At 32.2% G+C, this 24,380-nt stretch overlaps 2 protein-coding genes across 5 annotated transcripts in view; both read right to left on the bottom strand.

Annotated features, from left to right (window-relative positions):
- Positions 1–770: 770 nt before the first annotated feature.
- LOC148610072 (uncharacterized) lies at positions 771–12,157 on the bottom strand. Of its 2 annotated transcripts, none has more exons than XM_088542094.1 (6): positions 11,931–12,157; positions 7,043–7,142; positions 6,325–6,410; positions 4,153–4,238; positions 1,589–1,762; positions 771–1,012 (listed from the first exon to the last, which is right to left on the bottom strand). In XM_088542094.1, exons 1-6 carry the CDS (start codon positions 12,011–12,013, stop codon positions 918–920), a joined length of 624 nt encoding a protein of 207 aa, XP_088398220.1. In that variant the 5' UTR covers positions 12,014–12,157; the 3' UTR covers positions 771–917. The 2 variants fall into 2 exon arrangements, with proteins under 2 accessions (XP_088398220.1, XP_088398219.1); XM_088542093.1 differs by lacking the exon at positions 11,931–12,157 and adding an exon at positions 7,830–8,268.
- Positions 12,158–17,215: 5,058 nt separating this feature from the next.
- LOC148610071 (protein kinase C and casein kinase substrate in neurons protein 1-like) overlaps positions 17,216–24,380 on the bottom strand; it is a 28,628-nt gene continuing 21,463 nt past the window's right edge. Inside the window, exons 7-11 of one of the 3 annotated variants that reach the window (XM_088542084.1) lie at positions 24,083–24,203; positions 23,049–23,233; positions 22,197–22,520; positions 20,653–20,882; positions 17,216–19,730 (exon numbers count right to left, since the gene is read on the bottom strand). In XM_088542084.1, coding sequence (XP_088398210.1) covers positions 19,612–19,730; positions 20,653–20,882; positions 22,197–22,520; positions 23,049–23,233; positions 24,083–24,203 — 979 coding nt within the window. In that variant the 3' untranslated portion in view covers positions 17,216–19,611. Of the gene's footprint in view, positions 19,731–20,652; positions 20,883–22,180; positions 22,521–23,048; positions 23,234–24,082; positions 24,204–24,380 lie in introns of those variants that run through there. The other 2 variants (XM_088542085.1, XM_088542086.1) reach the window with 2 other exon arrangements.

Here is a 24,380-nt window from a genome sequence, read left to right as displayed (position 1 = left end):
TTATTTTTTTTGTCCATCTTGGGATAGTAGTGAAATATCTCGAGTTTTAATGCTACTAATGTAGATGTACAGACTTTTATCTATAAGAGTCCCTGTAAATTTTTAAAAAATCCAAATCCATGATGAATGCAGCTTCTTTTATAACAAGTATAACAATAATTTCGGAAGCAATTTTTCGCAGTTGTTAAGGTGAAATTTAACATCACAGAAAGTGATTTGGTAGTTCCAAAATTGATCGCGATCGTCATAGTCATTAATCACCCTATGGGATTGGTGGACTGGATGCACAGACGACTTGGCTGGAGAACGATTTACGTCCGTCATCAGATTGCATGGTTATATCGAACTGAATATATTTTCATTAGCATTGAAGTTAGAAGTCAGGTTGATATAATAAAAAAAAATGTTTGACTATTTATAAGCTGTGTTCTCATCTTCTTGTGTTAGTTGTTGAATAAAATTGGTAGTGTTTTTTTAATTTAAAAAAGAGGACATTTTATCTTGCACAGTGAAATGTCTTCGAAATTCAAAATGAATGGTAGGTTGTTTAACTATGTCTTGTTAAGTTGATGAGCTATTTCGAGAGTGGATTCAAGTGGTGTGCTTTCCCCAAAAATATATTTTTGACTAATCCTTATTTTCTACTTGTTATACCCTGTTTATAGTAAAAATTCTCTAACCTCAATTCCTACGTTTCTAATATGAACAGAAAAAAACGTGCTGTGTATTCCACAGAATGTTATGTTCCAAGTTAACACAGATAATTCCAATTACAACAGAAACATATTTATTTGATTGTAATATCAATAATATATTATCAATAAATAAATAACCAGTAAAGAACAAATCATTAAATTAATACTGTTGTAACATAACATCTTGAGCATGTGTCTCTAACTGTCCTTCATTTTTTTTATTTATTTATTGTAATGGTAGAATCCTTTGTATTTCGGTGAATTCTGAATATTCAATTTCCTTTGAAGGTCTGGGTCTGATGTTGCTACTGGTGGAACTGAAATAATAGAAAATAATTCATATTAATTGAAATTGAAAGAAATCTGTATGTGTCAAGTGGCATGCACTGTTGGCAAAACATTGTTTTAAGCTAGGGGTAGAATTAAAAAGTACTGCAAAAAAACAGGAATGGTATGAATATTTTAGAAAGCTCATAAGCCAATGAAATAACAAACAATGAAAGAGTGGATAACACTAAAAAATGCAATACAGTAGCAGATCTAGAGATTAAAAAAAAGGAGGTCCCTAACCCGGGTCTTAAATCTTTTCTTAAAAGTGTAAAAAAACCCATTCTATTCACTTGCATGTGTCAATTAATGATACAATGATAAATATGCATATTTGACTATATTGGTTTCTGGTTATTTTTCAATGTTTTAACATAAAAAATATAACCTATTAAAAAATCTATTTCGTAAGATTGAGCCACCGCCCCTTTGGATCTCCTGTGTAATACGCTGGATTAAATATATTACTTCATTGTGCAGCACCATTTTCATCTATTTCTCACTTGAAATAAAAAAAAAAAAAAAAAACAGATTTGATTGCAAAGGGTTAAGTAACGGTGACTTACATTTTGATACCTTGCCCTCACAATCCTCCCATGGGTTAAAGGTCGGCTGAGTTGTCTGTCTGACGTAGTCATGACGTGTTGGTGAAAACATTGTCTTCTTTAAATGAGGACGTAGAGGTAACTGAGCATTCAGGTTCTGGTTAAAGTTTTCTTGGTCGTAAATACTGATTAAACCTAAAAGTTAAAAAAAAAAAACTAACTGCCAAAAAGTGAAAAAAAAGATGAGCGAGAAAATATACAAAAATAGCTTTGCGGTAGTTTTGCATAATTTACACCAAATCCCCCCCCCCAAAAAAAAACAAAAAACAAAAAAACTACTAGTATATGGCTATTTCTCATACATCTATATTGTCCATTCTTTTTTCTGGATAAGTCCTAGAAGTCATTCCAAAAAGGCAATATAGATCTCATTATTTATTTGTTTTCTTGTATTTTTTTTGTAAGTAGGCTTTTAGTATATGATTTGGGTCACACCACTGCATTTCGCCACCCCGTCATACGCAAATGGTGAATCCAAATGTATGTGTGATAATAACATAACCAGTGGGATAATATGAATTAATTGCTAGTAAGGTTTATGAATTCAAACCACTGGTGCAAATGTTAAGACTGGCGGACAGACATGCATCAAAATTAATACGTAGTTGTCTTTTTGCAAAGAGTTAACTTCCTAAAATAACTAGCATTGCAAGAACTAAATTGAGAGCTGTAGTGCAATTTTATGAAATATTTTTAACATCCCGCAATTTAAAATTTGTTGACGTTTTTACTTAAAGTGAGTTACTTATCGTTTAAAAAATGTGTGAAATATTGAAAACTGAATTCCCACAAAAATATCAATCAAATCTTAATACGACAATTTTTAAAAAAAAGTATGAACTTGAACGTAGTACTTAAATTTGGTTTCTCCAAAACTATAAACTGGAAAGTTTGTACACGTTGTAGGTGATTATGATAAATAAACGTAATGAACTATTTAACACGTGACCGAGTTTCTGTCTCATTTCACATGTATTTCGTCAGTTTTATAAAGTTTTCACTAAAAGCTTGAATTATTCATAGTTAGAAACTGGAAAGTTTGTTCTCGTTGGAGTTAATTGCAAACATTTTAAACTCAATAAAATATTTACCAGATGATCGGATACTTGAACATTTTTTACTCTTTCAGACGAAACGGCCTTGGGTTTTTCATATATTGAAATTTTTTTTATTAAAAACATGATCTTTATTTATATGAATAAAATATAGGATTTATTTCTCATGAAATTAATTTCCCGTTACCCATCACTACAGCATTGATTAAGACAAAAACTTCCATCCATTCCGAAAGTGTAATATGATCATACTATACTCGAGTTCTATGGTCTTGCTTAATGTTAACTTATGATATAAAATTTATACAAGAGCTAATAATGCCATATCCTTTCATTAAACTAAGGTAAAATTCTCTGTTTCATTATTGCTTTTGAAATCGGCGAATCGTCAAAACAGACTTAATAAAATATGAATAGAATAAATACATTTATAGTGCCAAATGAATGTTCAGATCATATTTGAAATTTCATTTAGGTCACCAGCTGAAACGCGACGCGGGGCTTTGAATTTCTGGCCGTCCGTCCATGTTGCGTGCGTTCGTCCCTCCGTCACGCACTCACCAATGAATACTGATAAATTTTACATAAGTTTACCACTGTGATCTCTCTGACAATCGGCTAATATTGTGAGCGTTATCTCCCTATGAAGAAATTGAAATTTCGAGCGGAGAACAAAAACATCCGTTATTTTATTATTACTACATTTTTTCCGACGCAGTCGGTATAGTTTCGCTTTTTACCCTTTGACATTAAAGACGCTCTTCCATGGAAACGCAAGTCACCTGATCGCACTTTTCTCCATTGGACAAATTCTGAAAACTGTATCGAAAATTAAAATTGCGTGCTGTGTTATCTTTTTTAAAGAAATGTAGAAAATTATAAGTAAAACGAACAAATTTTACTGCGTCGGCTATCTTTATTTTTAAAGATAGTACTTGTTTCAACCTGCCAAGGGGTTAAAACTAGAAAATTCTAACATACTGCAGTGTTCACGGACTTAAACGGTGCATTATAGAGGAAAGAAAAACCAGCGATCGTCTTCTTAGATAAAAAGAACGAATATAAAAAGAAAGAATATGTTGAAACGCAACAAATACACCAGCATATATAACCTACTAGTAAATACAAAAAATGAATACTTTCAGAGATCGACAAAAGGTCTTCAACAAGTGTAATAGCTCTGAAAGGCCCCAACAACAAAAGTAATAAAAGTAAAAAAAAAACTTGGTCATCTATGGACATCTTTGGCTGAGTTTATAAAACATATCCAATAGAAAACTCCTCAAACCCCTGATTTTTCCTAAATCTTCCGAGGAAAAGTGTTCGATATTTTTTAATCTGGCATAAATCAGTCAATAAACATTGTAGTTTATAAAGACTTGGAGATCGTGTAGAAATGTTAAAACCTCCCATCACCTTATTTATTAGAACAAACAAGATCAAATTACACAAGCATGAAATTAGACTTACCATCTACATAAACTACCCGACTACCTCCATGTCCTAATACTTCTTTAATGTGTCTCCAACTTCCTCCAATTCTGCCCTGTCTTTGTCTGAAAAGCCAAAGCAGTAGTCATTGCTACATGAGCATTTTTCTATTATGTGTTAAGCTGAAGGTATGTAGAGGAGGGTTTGATCCAATCAAACTAGTTCATTCCAGTAACATCTTATGCGCCTGTCCTGGGAAAGTCAAGAACTTTCAGGTGTAATTTTGAATTTGTTTTTCATTTGTTTAGTGTGTGTAGAGTGATGCCCGTCGTTTTAAGGGTAAAAGACAGACTCCGGATGTGGGAATTTTGTCCCCATTTCTTGAAGGCCTACGGACTGTATTTTGTTTGGTATGGTTGTTGTCTCTTTGACGCATTTCCGTTTCCCCATTCATTTCCTTTAATGGTCTTAAAATACTGACTATGTCCCGTCAGTTTCGGTTACTATTTTTAGTATCTTGATGAGACTAGTAGAACCATATACATGCATGTAGAAGTACATATGAAAACGTTTTAGTTTAAATGATTTTGTCTCCTCTAGCGATTTAAAAAAACGCACAAATGAATAGTAACCTAGGTTATCATGTAAACAAGACAAGTCGTTAGAATATTAGGAAAAGTCGCAAATGGGTTCCTTTCATTAGACAGTCAGTCTCACAAATATAACACAACAAGGTGGGTAAGGCCAAATTTTCAAATAGATTCAATCCCGAATGCAAACTCAATTATAATAAAATAGCAAGCTCCGAAACAGAGTCTGTCGTTCAAAATTCACTCTAGCCGCTGCAGCCAGCCCTCTCAGAAAATGCAAGAATTTTGCAAAGTCGGGGAAAAGTGAATGATTTTACGCGACGTTATCCGATTGTCAAACTGTATAATTTGAATAACGCCCAAAAATTTCGAAAGGCCTGTCTGCAGCGGTTAGTAAGAGAAGAAACGGACGTCTGCCGCTGCATGGAGCTTGAATAAAATAAATCCAAAGTAAAGTAAAAGCTTTAAGGACAAGCAGACTACTAAACTCCATTTTTACTTAATGCAATTGCGAAGATTAGGAAATTTAATTATAATATTACTTGAAAGAGCTCTTTAATCCACTCTAAAATGTAGGTGTAAAGAAATGATCATTACAGTAAGCATATATATCTGTAGAATTCAAGTATGCAATAATTCTTAAAGTTTATAAGCAGATTTTAATTATAATTAGTCGAGGAGATTAAGAAGAAATATAGGTCATTTTTAACGTTGATTTTGAGGATACTCAGAATGGTTCAAGGTTCGTTTAAAGAGGAAAAAACAGGAATCCGAGAATTACTTTGATCATACTCCCAAAAGCTTAATTACCCAACCCCCCTCCCCCCCAAAAAAACCCCCAAAAAAACCTAACATTGAATGTTAAAATCCAGCTCGCTTGGATTAGATAAATTCTGTATAATACATTGGTTACACGAGAAACAATGACATTTTTATATCATCCATTCCCATTCAAAACAAGTTTAAACTGATTAACTAAATGACAAGAGATGTGCAAAACTACGCTTCGATTGTTTAATCTTTGTGGCATTTTCGATGAACCATCCGTTTCTCTCTTACACTTGCTTATTCCGCTATCCAAGTCACAAAATACATCTACTTAGAAGTAGTCTTCATAAAAAAATCAGAGTGGAGGTGATTCGTGCATGTAAAAAAAACCCACCAAATTCACTTACTTCTAATTCAGCAACAAATAACATAACCAGGCTTATTTTGCCATTCGGTTGTTTCAAGAGTTATCGTTGTTGGTTTAGTTTATTTATGTGAGAGATAAATGTATGGTTATTATCCAAAAACACAGATCAGTACACAACAAGGATTGGGTTACATAAAATCTATGGCGTGTGTAGTCCCATATAGCATCGTTCGTTTGGCAGTTTTTTTTAGCACCACGAGTCATCTCTATCATATCTAGACTACCCTTTAATAGTATAGCATAGTATAGTATAGCATAGCGATTTCTAATGCAACATTCCTCATAAGACGTTTCATTCTGACGCCTCGCCATTAAACTAATTTGCTACCAGTTATTACCTTAGTATATAATACCATACCCGTAAAGAAATCAAATGTATGCAAGAAAAAAAAACATTTAGAACACACTAATTCATAAAACTCCTACCTAGGAACACCAGGGTTTGGATGTCTGTATGCTATTTTAGATGTTAGATCTGCATATGTTTTATCGTAGAGGACCTCATGTTCATCCTGAAACAAACAGTCTTAGTTGTTGAATAATGAAGTTAAATATTAAATACGGGTGGCATATGCATTTTTGTCAAATAAACGGGAATGTCTATATATTCCCTCCTGTATCCCGAAAATGCTTTTTAATGTTTTATATATAACATTTCCTTGCGGAGATCGTATATTTTCTTTGTCCCTATCAATCAAAGTAATGAACATGGATGTTCATCTATACAAAAAGTTCTGAGTTTTAACTTACTTACGAAGGTATAATTGAAGTACAAACTCTTTAGTCACAAGTGAAAATGCGATCATTGGTAGGTTGGTAACCGAAAGTTCAGTAAACTTATTCTTTCAATTCAAAACCTTAATATACATGGCGACATAAGTCATTTCAAACCCTTTTTGTCGATAAGCGTTTATAAATTATGTTTTGGGTTGTCGTGAAATTGTTTGTGTGTTGTCGCAAATTCTGATAAATTACTTGCGATTGTTGTGAAAATACTTTACACAGATTAAAAGTTAGAAGAGTTAGCTATTTCAAAGGAGATGAATTGAAATTCATTAAGTTTTATTTGTGCGTCGTCAATAGTCACTTTTAATAGCTTTTTGTTGTAGTTAAATTGAGGTTCAAGACGACCGCCAAGACTTACATTTTGTGCTGTTTTGTAGTTTGTGTCACCTATTGTCTGTGGTACACCAGATGGCAGGTCTTTGAAGTTGGTCCAGCTGTTCATGTACCCATAAGTGGTTCTGAAACAGATTAAAGAACCGTTCGATAATTTTTATACAAGTACAGTGTATATCAAAACAAGATGCATCCCAGTTTCCTTTGCATTAAACACTTCAAACTATACTTACGAATGTTAGTTATCAATAGTTTATAATGTATATATTCAACAATATCACTTTTGAGAAAGAGTGTCGTTTAGACCTTAATTGTCTGAAATAGAGCTGCTAGTTATGTTCGTCATACGATAAAATACTTCAAGACCTGCAGTTTTATATTTTCCGACGAATGATAGCCTGATCGTTCCTTAGAAGGGTGCGTTCAACAAAAGACTTAAATTATTTACAAGACTACATTAGAGGGAGAAAACTTGAGGAAGCATTATATTTTGTGGGAAGTTGGTTTACGAAACGGCTGTCTAACTAGAAGGTAGAAAACGAGATACCACGGAGTTCGGTCCTCGTTTTGAAGCAGGAATTTTCCATTTGGATTTCGCCTAAATAATAAAATGGTAATGAACATGTAAACGTGACCACTAAACTTGATATATCATAGTTTACTCTTACAAAAAATGTAAGCTATCGTCTATATACTAATAAATTAAAACAGAGTATATACAACTGAATAAATAAAGGTATTTAAAGTGCTTATGAATATTTATAACAAAAGTTTGACAAAATTAAATAGAAAGTTGGTGCGCTAGTACCTACCCTTCTCTCCTCATTTCGGGTGGAGAAAAGTCCTGTGAAAAACACGGAGGTATAACTTTTGAAGCCGTAGCAGGCCTATTAAAATAGACCGTGGGTGTTGGATTTTCACTATACATCCTAATATGAATCAATTTCCCCACTTGAATATATTCGGGTGTTTAATATACACTAGCAATTATATGTCACAAAGTTCCTATACACCAATAACCAAGTAATAAAATATTTAAACACTATGTCTGGTTAATTGAAAGCTAACGGGTTCAATCCAGGTTTGATGTCTGGGGAACCCTTAAGGGTACGTTCGCTTCGCCAAACTATCGTTACCAGAATACACTGCTTATTTCAATCTCGTCTATTTAAACAGTATTGTGCACAACTGAAGTACCAGACTTCGCGACACAAGTTTGTTAAGAAGATAAAGTGTTCGACTGAACTTTTGTGCACCCTTTAAAGAGAGCTGCCAATAAATTTACATTGCATTTTAATACCTAGTTACGTTTAACCACGACGAACATAACTACATGGAAATTGGACCCCATTTGTATGTGTTAAATCGATAAGTTTAACACGTTAAAATACAATTCCGATCAATTCATACTTTATGATTGTTTAAGAATTAATAAATCATATCCAATTTCAAGATTTAAATTTCAAAAAATAAATAAACAAAGCTATATAGATCTAAAATGTTTGTCCATATTGTACTCTTATGGTATTAAGGGTATATCGAATATTGCAGTCCCTGTAAAATCTATCAATGACATTGGTTTCTAATAATGTCAAGGCTTCTATACAGGTCCGATGTTCATTAGTTCGGACAACGGTATACACGTATACAATACTTATAATATTTCCATGTACATTTTACAGTGAAAACAGATTAGTTGCGTATATACACGTATTACAAAACCCTAACTTATGGAAAGATCGCGCATTCATTTGATCGGCGAGGTCCCCACACAGGCTGAAGCATCAAAATACCACAGCTGCGCGTACCATTAAGTTAGCTGTATAATAAATGAAAGACTGTATCACCATGGCAACGTGATAAGGGGAGACACGATGTAAGCAAACTAAGAACCATAAATATGAGGGAAGAAGAAGAACATTAAGTTGGAAAGGACAATACAGTGTCTCTAGACAACGTAGGCAAAATGGTTATAACAGGACTATGCAGTGTCTCTAGACAACGTAGGCAAAATGGTTATAACAGGACAATCCAGTGTCTCCTGACAATGTAGGCAAAATGGTTATAACAGGACAATGGAGTGTCTCTATACAACGTAGGCAAAATAGTTATAACAGGACAATCCAGTGTCTCTAGACAACGTAGGCAAAATGGTTATAACAGGGTAATGCAGTGTCTCTAGACAACGTAGGCAAAATGGTTATAACAGGACAATACAGTGTCTATTGTCTCTAGACAACGTAGACAAAATGGTTATAACAGGACAATACAGTGTCTATTGTCCTGTGTCTTTAGACAACGTAGGCAAAATTGTTATAACAGGACAATACAGCGTCTCTAGACAACGTAGGCAAAATGGTTATGACAGGACAATAAGGGTCTCTAGACAATGTAGGCAAAATGGTTATAACAGGACAATACAAGGTCTCTAGACAATGTAGGCAAAATGATTATGACAGGACAATACATTGTCTTCAGATGAAGTAGACAAAGTGGTAACGGTATGAGTAGTAGTGAAGGCGTAATGATTATGGCAGAACTACAAAGGCGTAGTGCGTTTAGCTGAAATATGTGGGGAAATATGAATAGCAGGATGACGGTGGCGAAAGTAGTACAGCAGACAATGCTGGCAAGGTTAGTATAACACGACCCATGTTGGCATGGTTAGTATAACACGACCCATGTTGGCATGGTTAGTATAACACGATCCATGTTGGCATGGTTAATATAACATGACAAAGTTGGCATGGTTAGTATAACACGACCCATGTTGGCATGGTTAGCATAACACGACCCATGTTGGCATGGTTAGTATAACACTACCCATGTTGGCATGGTTAGCATAACACGACCCATGTTGGCATGGTTAGTATAACACTACCCATGTTGGCATGGTTAGTATAACATGACAAAGTTGGCATGGTTAGTATAACACGACCCATGTTGGCATGGTTAGCATAACACGACCCATGTTGGCATGGTTAGTATAACACTACCCATGTTGGCATGGTTAGTATAACACGACCCATGTTGGCATGGTTAGTATAACACGACCCATGTTGGCATGGTTAGTATAACACGACCCATGTTGGCATGGTTAGCATAACACGACCCATGTTGGCATGGTTAGTATAACTCTACCCATGTTGGCATGGTTAGTATAACATGACAAAGTTGGCATGGTTAGTATAACACGACCCATGTTGGCATGGTTAGCATAACACGACCCATGTTGGCATGGTTAGCATAACACGACCCATGTTGGCATCGTTAGTATAACACTACCCATGTTGGCATGGTTAGCATAACACGACCCATGTTGGCATGGTTAGTATAACACTCCCATGTTGGCATGGTTAGTATAACACGACCCATGCTGGCAAGGTTAATATGACTATTTGATTATCTAGAACTGTAATTGACTAAGAAAGAAAATAGATCGTGACTATTAAACAAGCATATGATTATGGTAGCAAATATTTTGTGACTTTGTGATAATACTGGGACCTCCCATGAAGGGCCTCCATGTAGTCAGTATAACAATAGTAGACAAAACAGACATGTGGTAAGAAAAAGAACTTTTCTTCAAATTATATAACATATACAATAATATGTGTATTTAGCAAATATGCGTACATGTATTCTGCAAGAGTAATCAAAGGAACCAAGATTCTAGCGGAAATCAAAACTATGTAATCCAGGAACAAAGACCAAACATAGACAACAGACAAACACAAAAAAGAACATAAAACAACCAAGAATTAGCAATTCGGACTCCACTAAAACTGGGAGCAAGAAGTGGTTATTTTTGTATGTTGTAGAACAGAAGCAGGAAAACATACACATGTAGTATTGCCAGATGCTATCTTGTAATTTAAGGTTACATGTATGTAAAACTATTCTTTGGATGGTAACAACTGGAACGACAGCGTCAAATTTGTCTAAAATCACTCAATGTTCAGTAAGTCTTAGTAAATACAATCCTCGCAATTATTGACTTGGTTGATACAATTATAATTATTTTAAATCCCCAAAAGCCATTAAAGAATCTTATAAATGAAGCGAATGTCACTCACTTCTCTCTATTCGAAGTGAGATAGAAATCTCCATGTACGATTAAAACTATAGAAGTTTTAATGTTTAATCCAACACTTTATTAATTTTCCAAGTAGGTATTTAAAAATTAAATCAATATTTTGAAACCTGTTTTCAATACAAAGAGCGACAATTATTATTACATCGACACTGTGAGCTTGACAAACATAAAACGTATCTTCATTACAATTTTGAAAAACCATTCAGTAATCAAAAACACAAAAAAATGTGATGTTTGTTTAAGGTTTTGTCTCTAGGCGTATGTACTGGTAAGTCTTGGCACAAAACTATCACGTTTAGTTGTTTTTTTTTTTAATGACAGTGTTTTTTGTTGTTGTTCAAAATGGGTTTTGGTATTGTGCCTTTCATTCTTCTTCGTACTTTTGTGTTTTCGACCTTGATTTTTTATCATCAAGTTCCGGTCAAGTACTTTTTTGTCATTAAAAATCTTATCTATATTGGGTTCCTCATAACCTAAAATTGTACAGGTCTTTCGAATCCGAGACTCATGCATTGTTTCACTTAAATATGTATATTTTAAGTCATCTAAATAGTAAAAAACACGACTCGTACAAAATCGGTTCGAATTGTACAAAGTAACCACGATTGCAGATTTTTTCATAAGTGTACAAAATTACACCTAACACAATTTTCTATATAAATAATTAATTTCAGTCCAATGTACTGTATCTTTTCATTTCTAAATAAAGCTTCCTCTATTGAGGTCAGCATTTTATCACACAATTCAAACAAAAATTATGAATTAAGTCTTTTATATCATGTTGACCCGAAGATGATAACTTCATACATGTACTTACTTTGTGTTGCTCATCGGTCTGTATCTATTCAAAACTTTGTTACTGTTGAAACCCTCGACTGCGGGCTCGGGTATTTGTGCCATCTCAGTATCCAAAAGTATCTGATATCGCGATACTATATTTCCCTTCCGATTTAATCAATCCTTTTCCCAGGCAGGTCCAAATTACTTGCAAAGAGGGTTAATAAAATATTGATACACTTAGGCGTGTCACGATTTCAGTCTTTGGTCAATTGATATGATTTGTTTATTTATTATGTTATTCCTTTATGACAGGGCGGTAGACAGTTTGGTTTGAAAAGTCGTAAAAAATACTTGAAAGTTTATTTTTAAATCACAAGAATGTGTCAAAATTCAGAATCACCCCCTACCGACAGAATGGATTAGTCCAGCAAGTTGAACGACTGTAAAAAAAAAAAAAAAACAACACGGAGATTTAATTCAAACTAACTGTAGTAGATTATCGAAAGATTAACAGTTTATAATATGGTTCACAGTTCAGCCCTGACATTACAGGCTGTGATTTAATTTTTTTCAAAATCAAGCTGTGTTTTATTGAATAACGTCGTATGTCTTAGCATTTTTCATCTTTGTTCAACACAGTTTAAATTATTCAGTCCTATCAATAGTACATAAATAAGGACCAATGTTAAGTATTATGGAGCTAGCTGTTGAGCTAGGTATTACCATGTCTACAATATAATCCTGTAATGTTTGAATAGTTCAAGGAGCCCGTGGAATAATACCAATTTTCCAAAGCTCTTTTGTGAATCTTTTCTTATTTTTTAAACCTGCTCAGGTTTTAACTTCTGAAATTACCTCTTTGCCCCAACCCACCTCACAACATTGCGGCAGGTTCTGTTAAATATTTGACATACAACTTTCTTCAAAATTTTCTATTGAAGTCCTCTGCCTTCAAGTTAACCATTAAATGTGTCTAGGAACACCGGACAAAACTGACTAGTGGTTGGTGTTTATAATCACTGAAATGGTATGAGATAACTCAACAACCTTAGACAATGACAAAGAATAGTATGGACCAAACTCACAATTGTTAAAGACCATTCTCATTAATATAGTTTAGACCAGACTTACAAATGATACTACACCCAATATGCCAATAGTGGAAGACCATTCTCATTAATATGGTTTCACCAGATTCACAATTGATACTTTACTGAACATGCCAATAGTTAAAGACCTTTCTCATTAATATAGTTCTGACCAGACTCACAATTGATACTATACCAAACATGCCAATAGTTAAAGACCTTTCTCATTAAAATAATTTAGACAAGACTCACAAATGATACTATACCAAACATGCCAATAGTTTGGGACGACTCAAATGGTAAAGGGCTTACAAATTATATTAGAATCAAACTCACTTATGGAAAGAGCAAAGGAAATATTGGTTTATGACCAAACCCACCTAATGTTTACTTGAGTATATTATATTATTATGAATAAACAACATCCAACTGTGTTTATTATGTTTATTGCAATAATAATTTGTATGAAATAAATAAGTGGTCAGTCCATACATGAATTACACATGTCCAAATTAGTTCTTATATATGTAACAAATAACAAAATATAATATAGAATATTAACAAAATATTTTCTACACAGCTATAATACAAGTCCACAAAATAACAAAAAAGATTCAGTTACAATTGTTTACCTCAGAAAAGAAAAAAAATAAGGTAAATACTCACCAAAATGCAAACTTCACTCTTGTAGTCATCACTGAGTATATTTTGATTTATTTTTGTTAAAATGCTTACATTAAGTACTCTCAAAAATTTTCACTCAATATACAAAACAGTTAAAATATGTGTATTTTTTAATTTTCGACAAGTAACTTGAATTATCTCCCTTAAAATGAATACCAATAAAATTGACCCCCCCCCTAAAAAAATAAACAATTGTGTATGAGGATGCAAATGTAACTGATTCTTATTCTAATAGCAATCTAATTCAATGTGTATACAATGACCTGGGAAGCCAACATGGCCTACATACTCAATAACAAAAAAGGGGGGATAAATGACAGCACCTACACATTAGCTATATATTGATGATATGCAAAGTTGGGGAATATGCAAAGTCCTACATCTGATGGACTTAATTTATAAATCTTAGTATAACTTTATTTTTTAATAATAAATGTAACTTTTTTTTTTAAATTATTAAACACATTTTGTTGGATAGCTAGAGAATATTTGCACATGGATTTATCAATACAGAAACACAAATGTAACAAATCTATCACCATCATGTCAAATGTTTAAAAATAACTAGCTATGTAACAAAGCACTTTGTATAAATAGAAAAAAGATCTATTTATAGTAAATAACAGAGGTGTGTATTTTTAAATCTTTGGGCAAGTCACAAGCATTAACTTGGCATCAACATAACTTGCATACTTTTGAATAGGAAGACAAAATAACAATCATTGCTGGTTTTATAGGTTTGTATACTAAGTAGCCTGGAAGTATCATACCAATCAAGTACACCCTGAAAAGAATTTATAAGAAAATAAGCCAAATGTTCACAACTTGACAGCTATTTTTCAAAAATTACACTAACAATTTAATACCAAGTAAGAAGCACTATACGTATGATACTTATACTAGCTAAATAATCCAAAAAAAAATAAAAGCACAAATCTTTTCAAAGATGCAAAATCAGTCACTGGACATTCAAACCGATTCATTCTAGAGCCAGCAGAATAAAACATATTCTTTCTATGCAGTGCCATCATATTTTGCCTATAATAAAACAACCTTCAAAGTCAATTTACAAGACAAATAAATGCTTTTATTTTGTGCACATAGAAATTTCTTAATTGATGTATGAAGCTTGTAAAAGTCAAAGCTTAAGATAATGCAAATTACCTTGTATTAAAAATATTATTCGGCAACTGATGAATTTTTCATGAAGTATAGCAAATGAAACTTCAGGCACAAATATTTCACTCAAAATTTGAAAATAATAGAATAATTTTATTTTACTTATTTGCAGTATTTAAACATTTCTTAACAAAAACATTTTGACATTTACTGCACCTATGTTATAAATAAAAAAATTCTGTTTGTTTGTGGTTAGAAATTTTTACCATAAAGTTATGTAATACACATAATAATATTTCTTTTTTAGTGTTTTCTATTGGTTTACCTTACAGAACAGTAGAAATGGATAATATAGTAAGGGAATAAATAAGTCAATGTCCATTTGAACAATGTCATAATAGAAAAGATAGCAATAGATTACCATTTTTAAACTTCTCTCATTTCAATATTTTTCCTTTCAAAGCCTGTGCTAATTTTAAACTTCTCTCATTTCAATATTTTTCCTTTCAAAGCCTGTGCTAATTTTAAACTTCTCTCATTTCAATATTTTTCCTTTCAAAGCCTGTGCTAATTTTAAACTTCTCTCATTTCAATATTTTTCCTTTCAAAGCCTGTGCTAATTTTAAACTTCTCTCATTTCAATATTTTTCCTTTCAAAGCCTGTGCTAATTTTAAACTTCTCTCATTTCAATATTTTTCCTTTCAAAGCCTGTGCTAACACAGCAAAATCAATTTGATGAAGATTTGGATGTATCAGGGATTCTTGACTAAATTCATGACACGTAAACATTTTTTATACCAAGTTTCAACCTTAGTTAACTCCACATATATAATATTATCACACATATATACATCTATATACCATTGAAAGATCATTTCTAAACCCTGAACAATTCTGAAAACAATGTATATATCATATGATAATAAGACTACACAAGTATAATGTATAATTTTGTACAATTATAATATTTATTGTGGTTAAACCGAATTTTATACACTTTCACAGATATTAAAGAGCATAAATACATAATATTTCAGTAAATCATCTAAGTCAAAATAATAAATGTTTACAATTTTTTGAACTTAATGTTTTTTTTTAGGGATTTCTTGGGTTGCTTTGCAGACAATGTATCCATTATTTAGACAGTTGTAAAAATAAAAATAATATTTAAAATAGTATCTCTTACCATCACAGATATTACTTCTGATATGCATAGTTTTCTCAACATTAACACATGAATGAACCTTTTTGGTTGATCTCATTTGTAATCATAAGGCACAGTAGCTTAAGATTTTACTGGTATTAATTGCATCAGAAGGTCACAGTCAAATGTTATACTTTATAGTAATTTTCTTCATTAGTTTGTTTAAGTAAAGTTTTGAAAAAGATCATTTACACACTAAAGATATGGGAGCCAGCCCTCAATGCAAATTAGCAATTTAGGAAATCAAGAGCTACAATGATAAGTGTTTATTTTGGCATAAAAAATTTGCAAATCCCTCAAAGATATTGTCTTGACAAAATAAATATGATGAATTCTACTCAACTAACAGAACTATAGATGCCAAGGAATTGAGAAGGAATTTCTAATTGAAGATACCTCTTCTCAGAAAATCTGGTCATGGCTGTCAGTCATAATGATTTTAAATAGAAAAACCCTTGTGATGGTGATAGGAATGATTCAAGCAAGCTAACTAGCTGTTAAGCATATCACAGAAATTGGAATGACCTCTATCCAAGCTTATAAAAAAGACAACATAAAAGTTCGTTGACATGCAAAAAAAGAAAAAAAAACCACAATTTTGTGATTGAACTAATCATTCATCATAAATATACCATTCTGTATAAAACTACATTTTCCTTAGGTGTTTAAATAATTTTTAACATTAAGTTTACTAACAATTCTACATTAGATTGAAAATGTTAACATGGAAACTATGAAACACAATCTTGATTAAAATGATGCCATTTTAAATATGATTAGGTATTTCACAATGGTAACATGTCATAAATAGTATCAGTCAATGTTAGAATCAGGCAAAATGGAAAAAATCAGAAACATGCATGTCAAAAACCTGATCAGACAATATAAACCACTCAAGGATTCTTCCTCTATTTGAAAAAAAAAATTGATCTCTGCATCACTGGATTTGCTCAAGACATTTTCAATAGAATGTTAGAAAATTGAGATTTTTGACAATTATCTGCCCTTGAAATCTTGAGTGCATTTCAATGAAATTTATAACTCAATTTACCAAAATGCTATGGAAAATCTTGTTGTTTTTGTCTTTGATTTTTTTATTCTGGTGGTGCAAATAGTCAAATAATTGTTTTCATACCATGTTTAACCCACTGCATGATTGTTACAGAGACTAACACTTAGCAAATGTAATATTTGGACAATAGGTGAAAAATGAACACAAGTATATTCTTGCTAAAGGTACTTTTTAACTAATTATATTTATAGAGAAGAACCATAAGTAATAAAATAAAACAAAGCAATGAATGAATGAGTATTAAAAATTAAATTTCCTGCATGACTTCAATTTGAAACCAAACTTAAGTATATAAAATATTACTTCACTACTTCTCTTTTACAGTCTTATAAACCATTTACCAAAAAAGAAAAACCAAAAAAAAACTGGAAAAAAGTTACATCTTCACACAACTGATCATTTAAAAATAAGACTCAGAAAAAAATTGGTACTTTAAACAGTTCTGTAGCCATAGGACTACACAGGAAAAAATACAACATATGTACTCATATGTTACAAACATATGGTAACATATGTTTAGTTCCAATATAGAAATTTATGTCTTAGAGCCTATAAAATCACATAGAAACAAAAGTTTGTTCTAAATATATGAAAATCGTTCTTTCTCACACATTAAGGAGGTAGACCTTAGGGTAAGGAACACAACTCTTAGAAATAATTGGAACCTTTGTATTTAGCATTTTACATCAATCTCATGTAAGCATCAATGTAACTTGGATTGATTTCATTCTGTTTCAAATGAAAGCTAGATAGGCTTTGGTGAAATTGTATATGATACAAACATATCACTGATTTCAAGAGTTTTTTCCCTTACCCTAGTAATTCCTACTGAAAACATAATTACCAATTTATTTTTATTTACCTATTTTTCATAACATTGTTAGTCCTACATGTATGTTTTTTTTATGGTGGTCCTTAACAAATGAAAAACATGTGTTGCAATTTTTCCTGTGAATTCTAAGTAAAATATTATTACCATACACAAGTATTTTTCTTCATAATTTCATTTTGCAAACTGAATAAATTCTACATGCTTATGCACCAGAAAACATAGGATTCATCAAATTGCTGAAGCACACGTGTATATCATATTATAAGCCGACATAGTCATATGATACATGTACAAAAAAATGAGGTTAGATCAAATTGCACCGTAAATATTTCAAATATTTAGTACCTGGATGACATATGACAATAAGCAAAATAAGAAAAAATAGTTGTTCTTGGTTTCAATCTCACTTAAAACTTTTACCAAATAGTGAATAATTTATCTGGATTCTTAATTTCATGATTTAGTAGTGGTGGATTCAGAAACACTTTGCCTAGACACATGTATGCAAAATTGAAAATTAAGGAATTAATTTTTGTATTTTATCTTTATAAATGAAAGGAAGATTGAATTTTGGTAAGATTTATATTCATGTTCCCTAGTGCTTTGTGAAAACAGCAAAAAAAAAAACAAAAAAAACTCTCATATCAATTACTCCAAATGGTATCATATGAAATATGGGGAAAAGATAGAATTAGTAATATTCAGTGACTTGAACGAACAGTTAATTCTTATACAAAGAATGAAAACAAAGAACAAAATGTCCTGCTTTTCTTGTTTTCCGTTAAATTGGGAAAAATGGTTTACATGCAATTCATGTGAATTCAGTTCCATGTAAAGTTCATGCGAGTTTAACAAAGGTTTGCATATATAAATTTCATGTGATAACTTGATTCACACAAACTATGTCATAAAATTCACATTAATATTGTGTGAGAATATTTTTCCATTGTACATTTTCACAACAGACAATGTTTACCCAAGTAAAACCATAACAAATAATAGACTTGTTTCCTGCTACCAGCAAGAAAAAAAATAGGGTAGGTAGGTAGGTTTTATTTTATTATTCAAGAACATTTTACAAGGAGTTAATTGGTAAACCATCTAGACTAACACTGCTTGAACCAAAATGGTCATGAAATGTTAAGGGTAGGTAGGGTAGCAGGAAACAGATGTTATTTTTTTTGGCTTAAGATGTCATATGAAGTAAGAATAGTATAGACAATGACTATATAAAATGACATTATGAACAGTTTTTTAGAACACTTTTTACATGACCTGGCTGAAAGACGCTTTCTTTCATAATTCTAGCTAATGTTGACAACTTTAGAGTTCAGGCCTCAGAAAGGCATACTTTAATAAATTCTTAACCTTATTACCATAGTGAATGACTGAGCATTCTAAAAACAACAGAAATTTATTACACAGAAGTATAATGTTCATGTGCAAGTTTACAAAGTTTTGCTCAGACAATCATTTGTATAAATCAATTTTATTTTCTAATATTTTTATTTTTGAATAATTTGTTGTATCTATCAAAGTATGCCTGATATTGACCATTTATTCGATATCTGTCACCATTAAATTGTATATTTGATCTAATACAACTCAGAAAGTCGTCACAACCAACAGCGGACCACAGTAGTCTTGTCTCTGGATACACATGGCTATAGTTAATACATTCGTTGTAGAATACAACACATGATTTCTCTCCCCTTCGTTCAACCTAGTTCACTGACAGGCTTGACGTAGTTTGCTGGGTATAATTTTTCAACACCATCTTTAAGTCCTTTACACCATCCTAACTCATCCTCTTCACTCAACTTGTAGAACTCTTCACCTAAAATGATATTTTAATAAATGCAGACATACTGTTAACTTATTTGCAGTAATTTTCTTCGGGTGGTTTTTTGCTTGCTTGCAAAATAAGCCAGAAAAAAACTAGATAAAGTGATGCCCCCACGTTTAACCTTCATACAGTATATCATAACTCATAATTGTAAAAAGTACTAGGTCAGATGTGTTATTATGTCTGTGAGACACAAATGATGCCCACACATGTGGTTTTGAGTAAAACTCAGCATAGCTGAACAAAACTTAAACTCAATCTGTAACTAATCATGACAGACACACATACCAAAAACCAGTCAAATATCTTCAAGCATTTACAAAAAAAAAGCAAAAAACTATTATTTCAATACAATTTTTAAAGTGCAGGGCCCATTATTTTGGTAAAACTCAGCGTAGAAGAATGAAACTTATACTCGATTTGTAACTAATCGTGACAGACTCACATACCAAAAAGCAGTTCAAAATCGTCAAGGGTTTACAAAAAAAGTGTGGAAAACTTATTTCCCTGAAATTTTTAAAGTCCTGGGCCCATATTTTTGGTAAAACTCAGTGTAGCGGAACGAAACTTTAACTCATTCTGTAACTAATCATGACAGACTCACATACAAAAAATCAGTTCAATATCTTCAAGGATTGTTAAAAAAAGTGCGGAAAACTTATGGGACGGACAGAATTACGGACGGATGTTAAGGTCTGAATTTAAGTAGCATTGATCACGTCACCATGTAAATAAAATACCAAATGTTAACAGAAACCATCAACAATGACACCAAACATAATTATGCTCCTCTTTTGACTTTGACCTTAGAAAACTGAATTGAGTTTGTCTGATTGGTTTTTTAACGGTCAGAAGTAATATTTTCCTCCAAAGTAAAGCATTCACAGTATTTGAATAACTTTTAAACCCATACCAGCTTTGAAGCTTAGTTCATCAGCCTCCACAGCATCATAATCAAACACAGCTCTGACCAGAATCGGGTCAGCTAAACGTGGCGATTCATTAGGAGACTGTTCTGATGATTCTGTGTCCTCGGCAAATGGATTTGTGTCTTGTTCTTGTGATGCCTGGCCATTGTATGTTGGGGTAGGTTCTGGTTCCATTCTTGGCTGCTCAAATGATGTCCTCTGGGGTTGGTTGTTCCTATAAATAGATATGATGCAATAATTATAAGGTTGACTTTAACCTTAACTATCATTGTATGATTAAATAGTAGTCCACAGATGTACAATGTAATGTTGAAATTTTCTTACAACAACTTAATTTCCCCACAAAACAAAGAAATGCTCTGGTCTCATAATAAAGTTTAAATCAGACATGAATTACGGACTCAACCAAAAAAGCAGAAATTGTCAAAACTGTAACAGTAATTTCTGGATCTAAATAGGCAGATTTCCTCTTTAAAACTTAAGAAAACATGTCTGTTAGATAATGGAAAAAATAATCAAGAGTTACATTTCATTAGTATCATTAACATTTCTCTTAGTTCATTTACAATGTTAATGTTTTAGTACAAATGTTCTGATTCTAAACACACATGACCTGCTGATCTAAATTAAAAAAAAAAAAATGTTTTTCCTAAATCAGTTATCACGGTTTTTGTGGGTCATTAGATTTATGCCCCTTCCCTACTCCCTCCTAAATAAAAAAAATATAGTCAATGTTGTTGAAAAACATATGGTGTCAAATGACATCAAAATAGATTCAAAAAATTTTCGCAAAAAACAAAAACCAATAAAAAACAAACAAAAACACCGAATGGCAAGAAAATATAATTAGTTTTGACAACCAAACCTTACATTTAAGCAACAAAAAAAAATAATACCCACAAATTGAAATACAACATCATTTTTACATTATTTCTATAACATCATTACATTTATAGATTTTCCATATTCTTACATAATACTGCTGAGAGAATTTAGAACTATTCAATAAATTAAGTAGTCAGGAAATAAAAGTACAGTGACTGATGTAGATATAGAAACATTTCATGTTTAATATAAGACAGTCAAGGGAATGATTGATTAGTGGATAAATAAAATGATATAAAGTTTAAATGGCATTATACATGAACATATGTATGATAAATGCTGGAATCAGAGAAGTGATATGTAAACATCCATTTGAATGTTCTGTCTGATTATAATCTGACAGGGCAATTCAAAACAGCATGCTCTGAAAACACCAGAACTCATGAATCTTTCAATACATGAAGAGAGACTGAGTAACTTGAAAAGAAGTGACATGCCGATTCTTAACTCAATAAATTAGAACCAAAAGAAGAATCTATACACAAAATCAGGCCAATAAATGCTGAAAGCTGTAACATCATGCCAGGTCTGCTAACTCAGGAAAATCATGTCATGCCTCAACAAAAACTGGAAATCATATCATGCCAAGCATCAACAACATTCAAAGCCGTTAGAACTGAGGCATACGTGGAGTTGGGATTACTTTTCATCGTCAACAGCTGCATTGTTGCTTTGGTCTTCATCATCATCTCCAAATGGATTCAAAGACTCATCATAATCTATGGACACCTGTTTCTGGATTGAGTTGTTGGAATAGTTCTTTATAAGGGTCCTCTTTGCAGGGGTAGGTGGTGATCTATTTTGGCCTTCAGGCATTGGTCTTGTTTCTGCCTTTACCAGAGGACTAGGGGCACCTTCAGGTATAGTTCTATCCTCATCATCTCTTTTCCCAAGTGAGGGACTTCTTGGAGGTTTTGGTGGACCAAGTGCTGGGTTTCTAGGCAGTATTATGCCAATTGAATTTTTCCTAATAAAATGGATGTAATGTGAGCTCTACCATAACTTAAATTATGACCTTGTTTTATTGATTATTATATGCAATGTTTCAATTACACACAAACTGTATTTAAATTCCACAATTCTATAAAGGAGGCGGTATGTCAAACTCCAGATATGTACCACGAACAAAATCTAAGCTTCAGAGCTTGGTTCAATAACAACTACAGCTTAAACTATTTTTCAAGAAAATAAAACTAGTTTTGACAACCAAACCTTGCAAACATTGTTCTCAATACAGTAACTTTCTGTAAAGCATTCACATTAAAGAATAATACTTTTTTTTTAGAACACCCCACATGTTTAGTGCAAATTTTTTTTTCATTATTCAAAATTAGAAAGGCTTAATCAACTGCAAGTTTAACAATTTTTCTTCCAAAATGAAGTAGTTTATGAAATTTAGTTGGCATAGAGTACATTTCACTGCTCTGGGTTTCTTTTTCACTGTTTCACTTATTTTTATTCTACTAATTGTTCATCCTTGACTCAATTGACCTACCTAGAATGTGTATTGGTATCACTGTTGTTTGAGTGAGTTGACTGCCGATTGTATCCTCCAGCAGAGCTATCTGAGGGTTGGAAGTCACCTTTGTGTCTAATGCTGGTAATTGTGATGCCATCATTACCATGGAACTGGGAATTTCTCTCTTTCTTGGAAATTGATTTCAGATCTGGTGAGTATTCCTGTTAATTAAATGATTCCATATTATAAAATACATGTACTGTAAAGTCTACTTCAATCAAACTCTTCTTTAACTTCAGGATTTTTTGTCTTTTCCTCTTCTATCTTCATATTTTTCTAAAGCTTGAATATATTTAATTATAATGCATTTCTTTACATTTAGGTGAGGCAAATATAATTGCTTGATTCTAAACCCCTCCCTGTCTCTTTACTCATTTTATTGAAATATCAATAAAATCAAAGGCAAAAATTACCTCCATCATGATTTTTTTTTCTGGTGTGAACAGTGTAGAAAACACTCTAATAACTTTTGGGACCACAGAAGGGTTAAATAATGCTTTCCTATCTCAATGTTTTTCATTAAAATAGGCTTGGGAACAAAGAAATACATTTGAATGGCCTTTCAAAAAAAACATTTTTTTTTCAACCATACATTAATTCCCATTTAAAGGTAAGATAAAGGTTAATTGGGATTTATTTTCATCATTTAAAAATTAGTCCATAAAATGAACTTTTAATTACTTTCAATTCAATTTTTGAGTACTAGCTATGAACTTTTTAAGAAAAAGGAGACTAACCCTACCTGTAAACCTGGTCCATATTCCCAGTGGAGTCACAGTTGCTCATTTACCATTGTTTCTTTGAACATGTTATATTGGTTATTTTATAGTCTTTATTGTGTGTCTATTATGCCAATCTAGTCCTTATTCTTGGATAATATTATTTTGATTAACTGTTGAATCTTGGTTCCCTTGATATGTTTTTAACAGAATGATCATTCTTGAATAAATTAAAAAGAAATGTGGAGCAGAAAATGATTGCTTTGCAGTTAAGTCCATATACTATCTTACATCAAACTGAGGCCAGTTCATTGCCATTTCTGAGCCATGATTATGTGACCACCATCGTAAATCTTGGTCCGGATCTGTTTTACCAATTGTGTTATGGAGGTCAGTGTATATCTGAGGGAACCTATAATATATGTATTTATAATTCTGTATTCATGACACAGACAATCTGTTTTTCACAAAATATTCAATCTTCAGTGGTTTAATTTATAGGATAGACATATTCTGTTTTAAGATGTACTTCTATTAAGGTGTGTTGACACTTGATAAAGATCTTTTGGTGATTTCTGTAAGTATTTAC

The sequence above is a fragment of the Perna viridis genome, chromosome 8, assembly GCF_037379345.1.
Source record: "Perna viridis isolate PV_CMFRI_1.1 ecotype Kerala chromosome 8, ASM3737934v1, whole genome shotgun sequence".
Taxonomy (NCBI): Eukaryota; Metazoa; Mollusca; class Bivalvia; order Mytilida; family Mytilidae; genus Perna; species Perna viridis.
The sequence above is the reverse complement of the archived record's forward strand: the minus strand, read 5'-3'. Positions and strand labels throughout refer to the sequence as shown.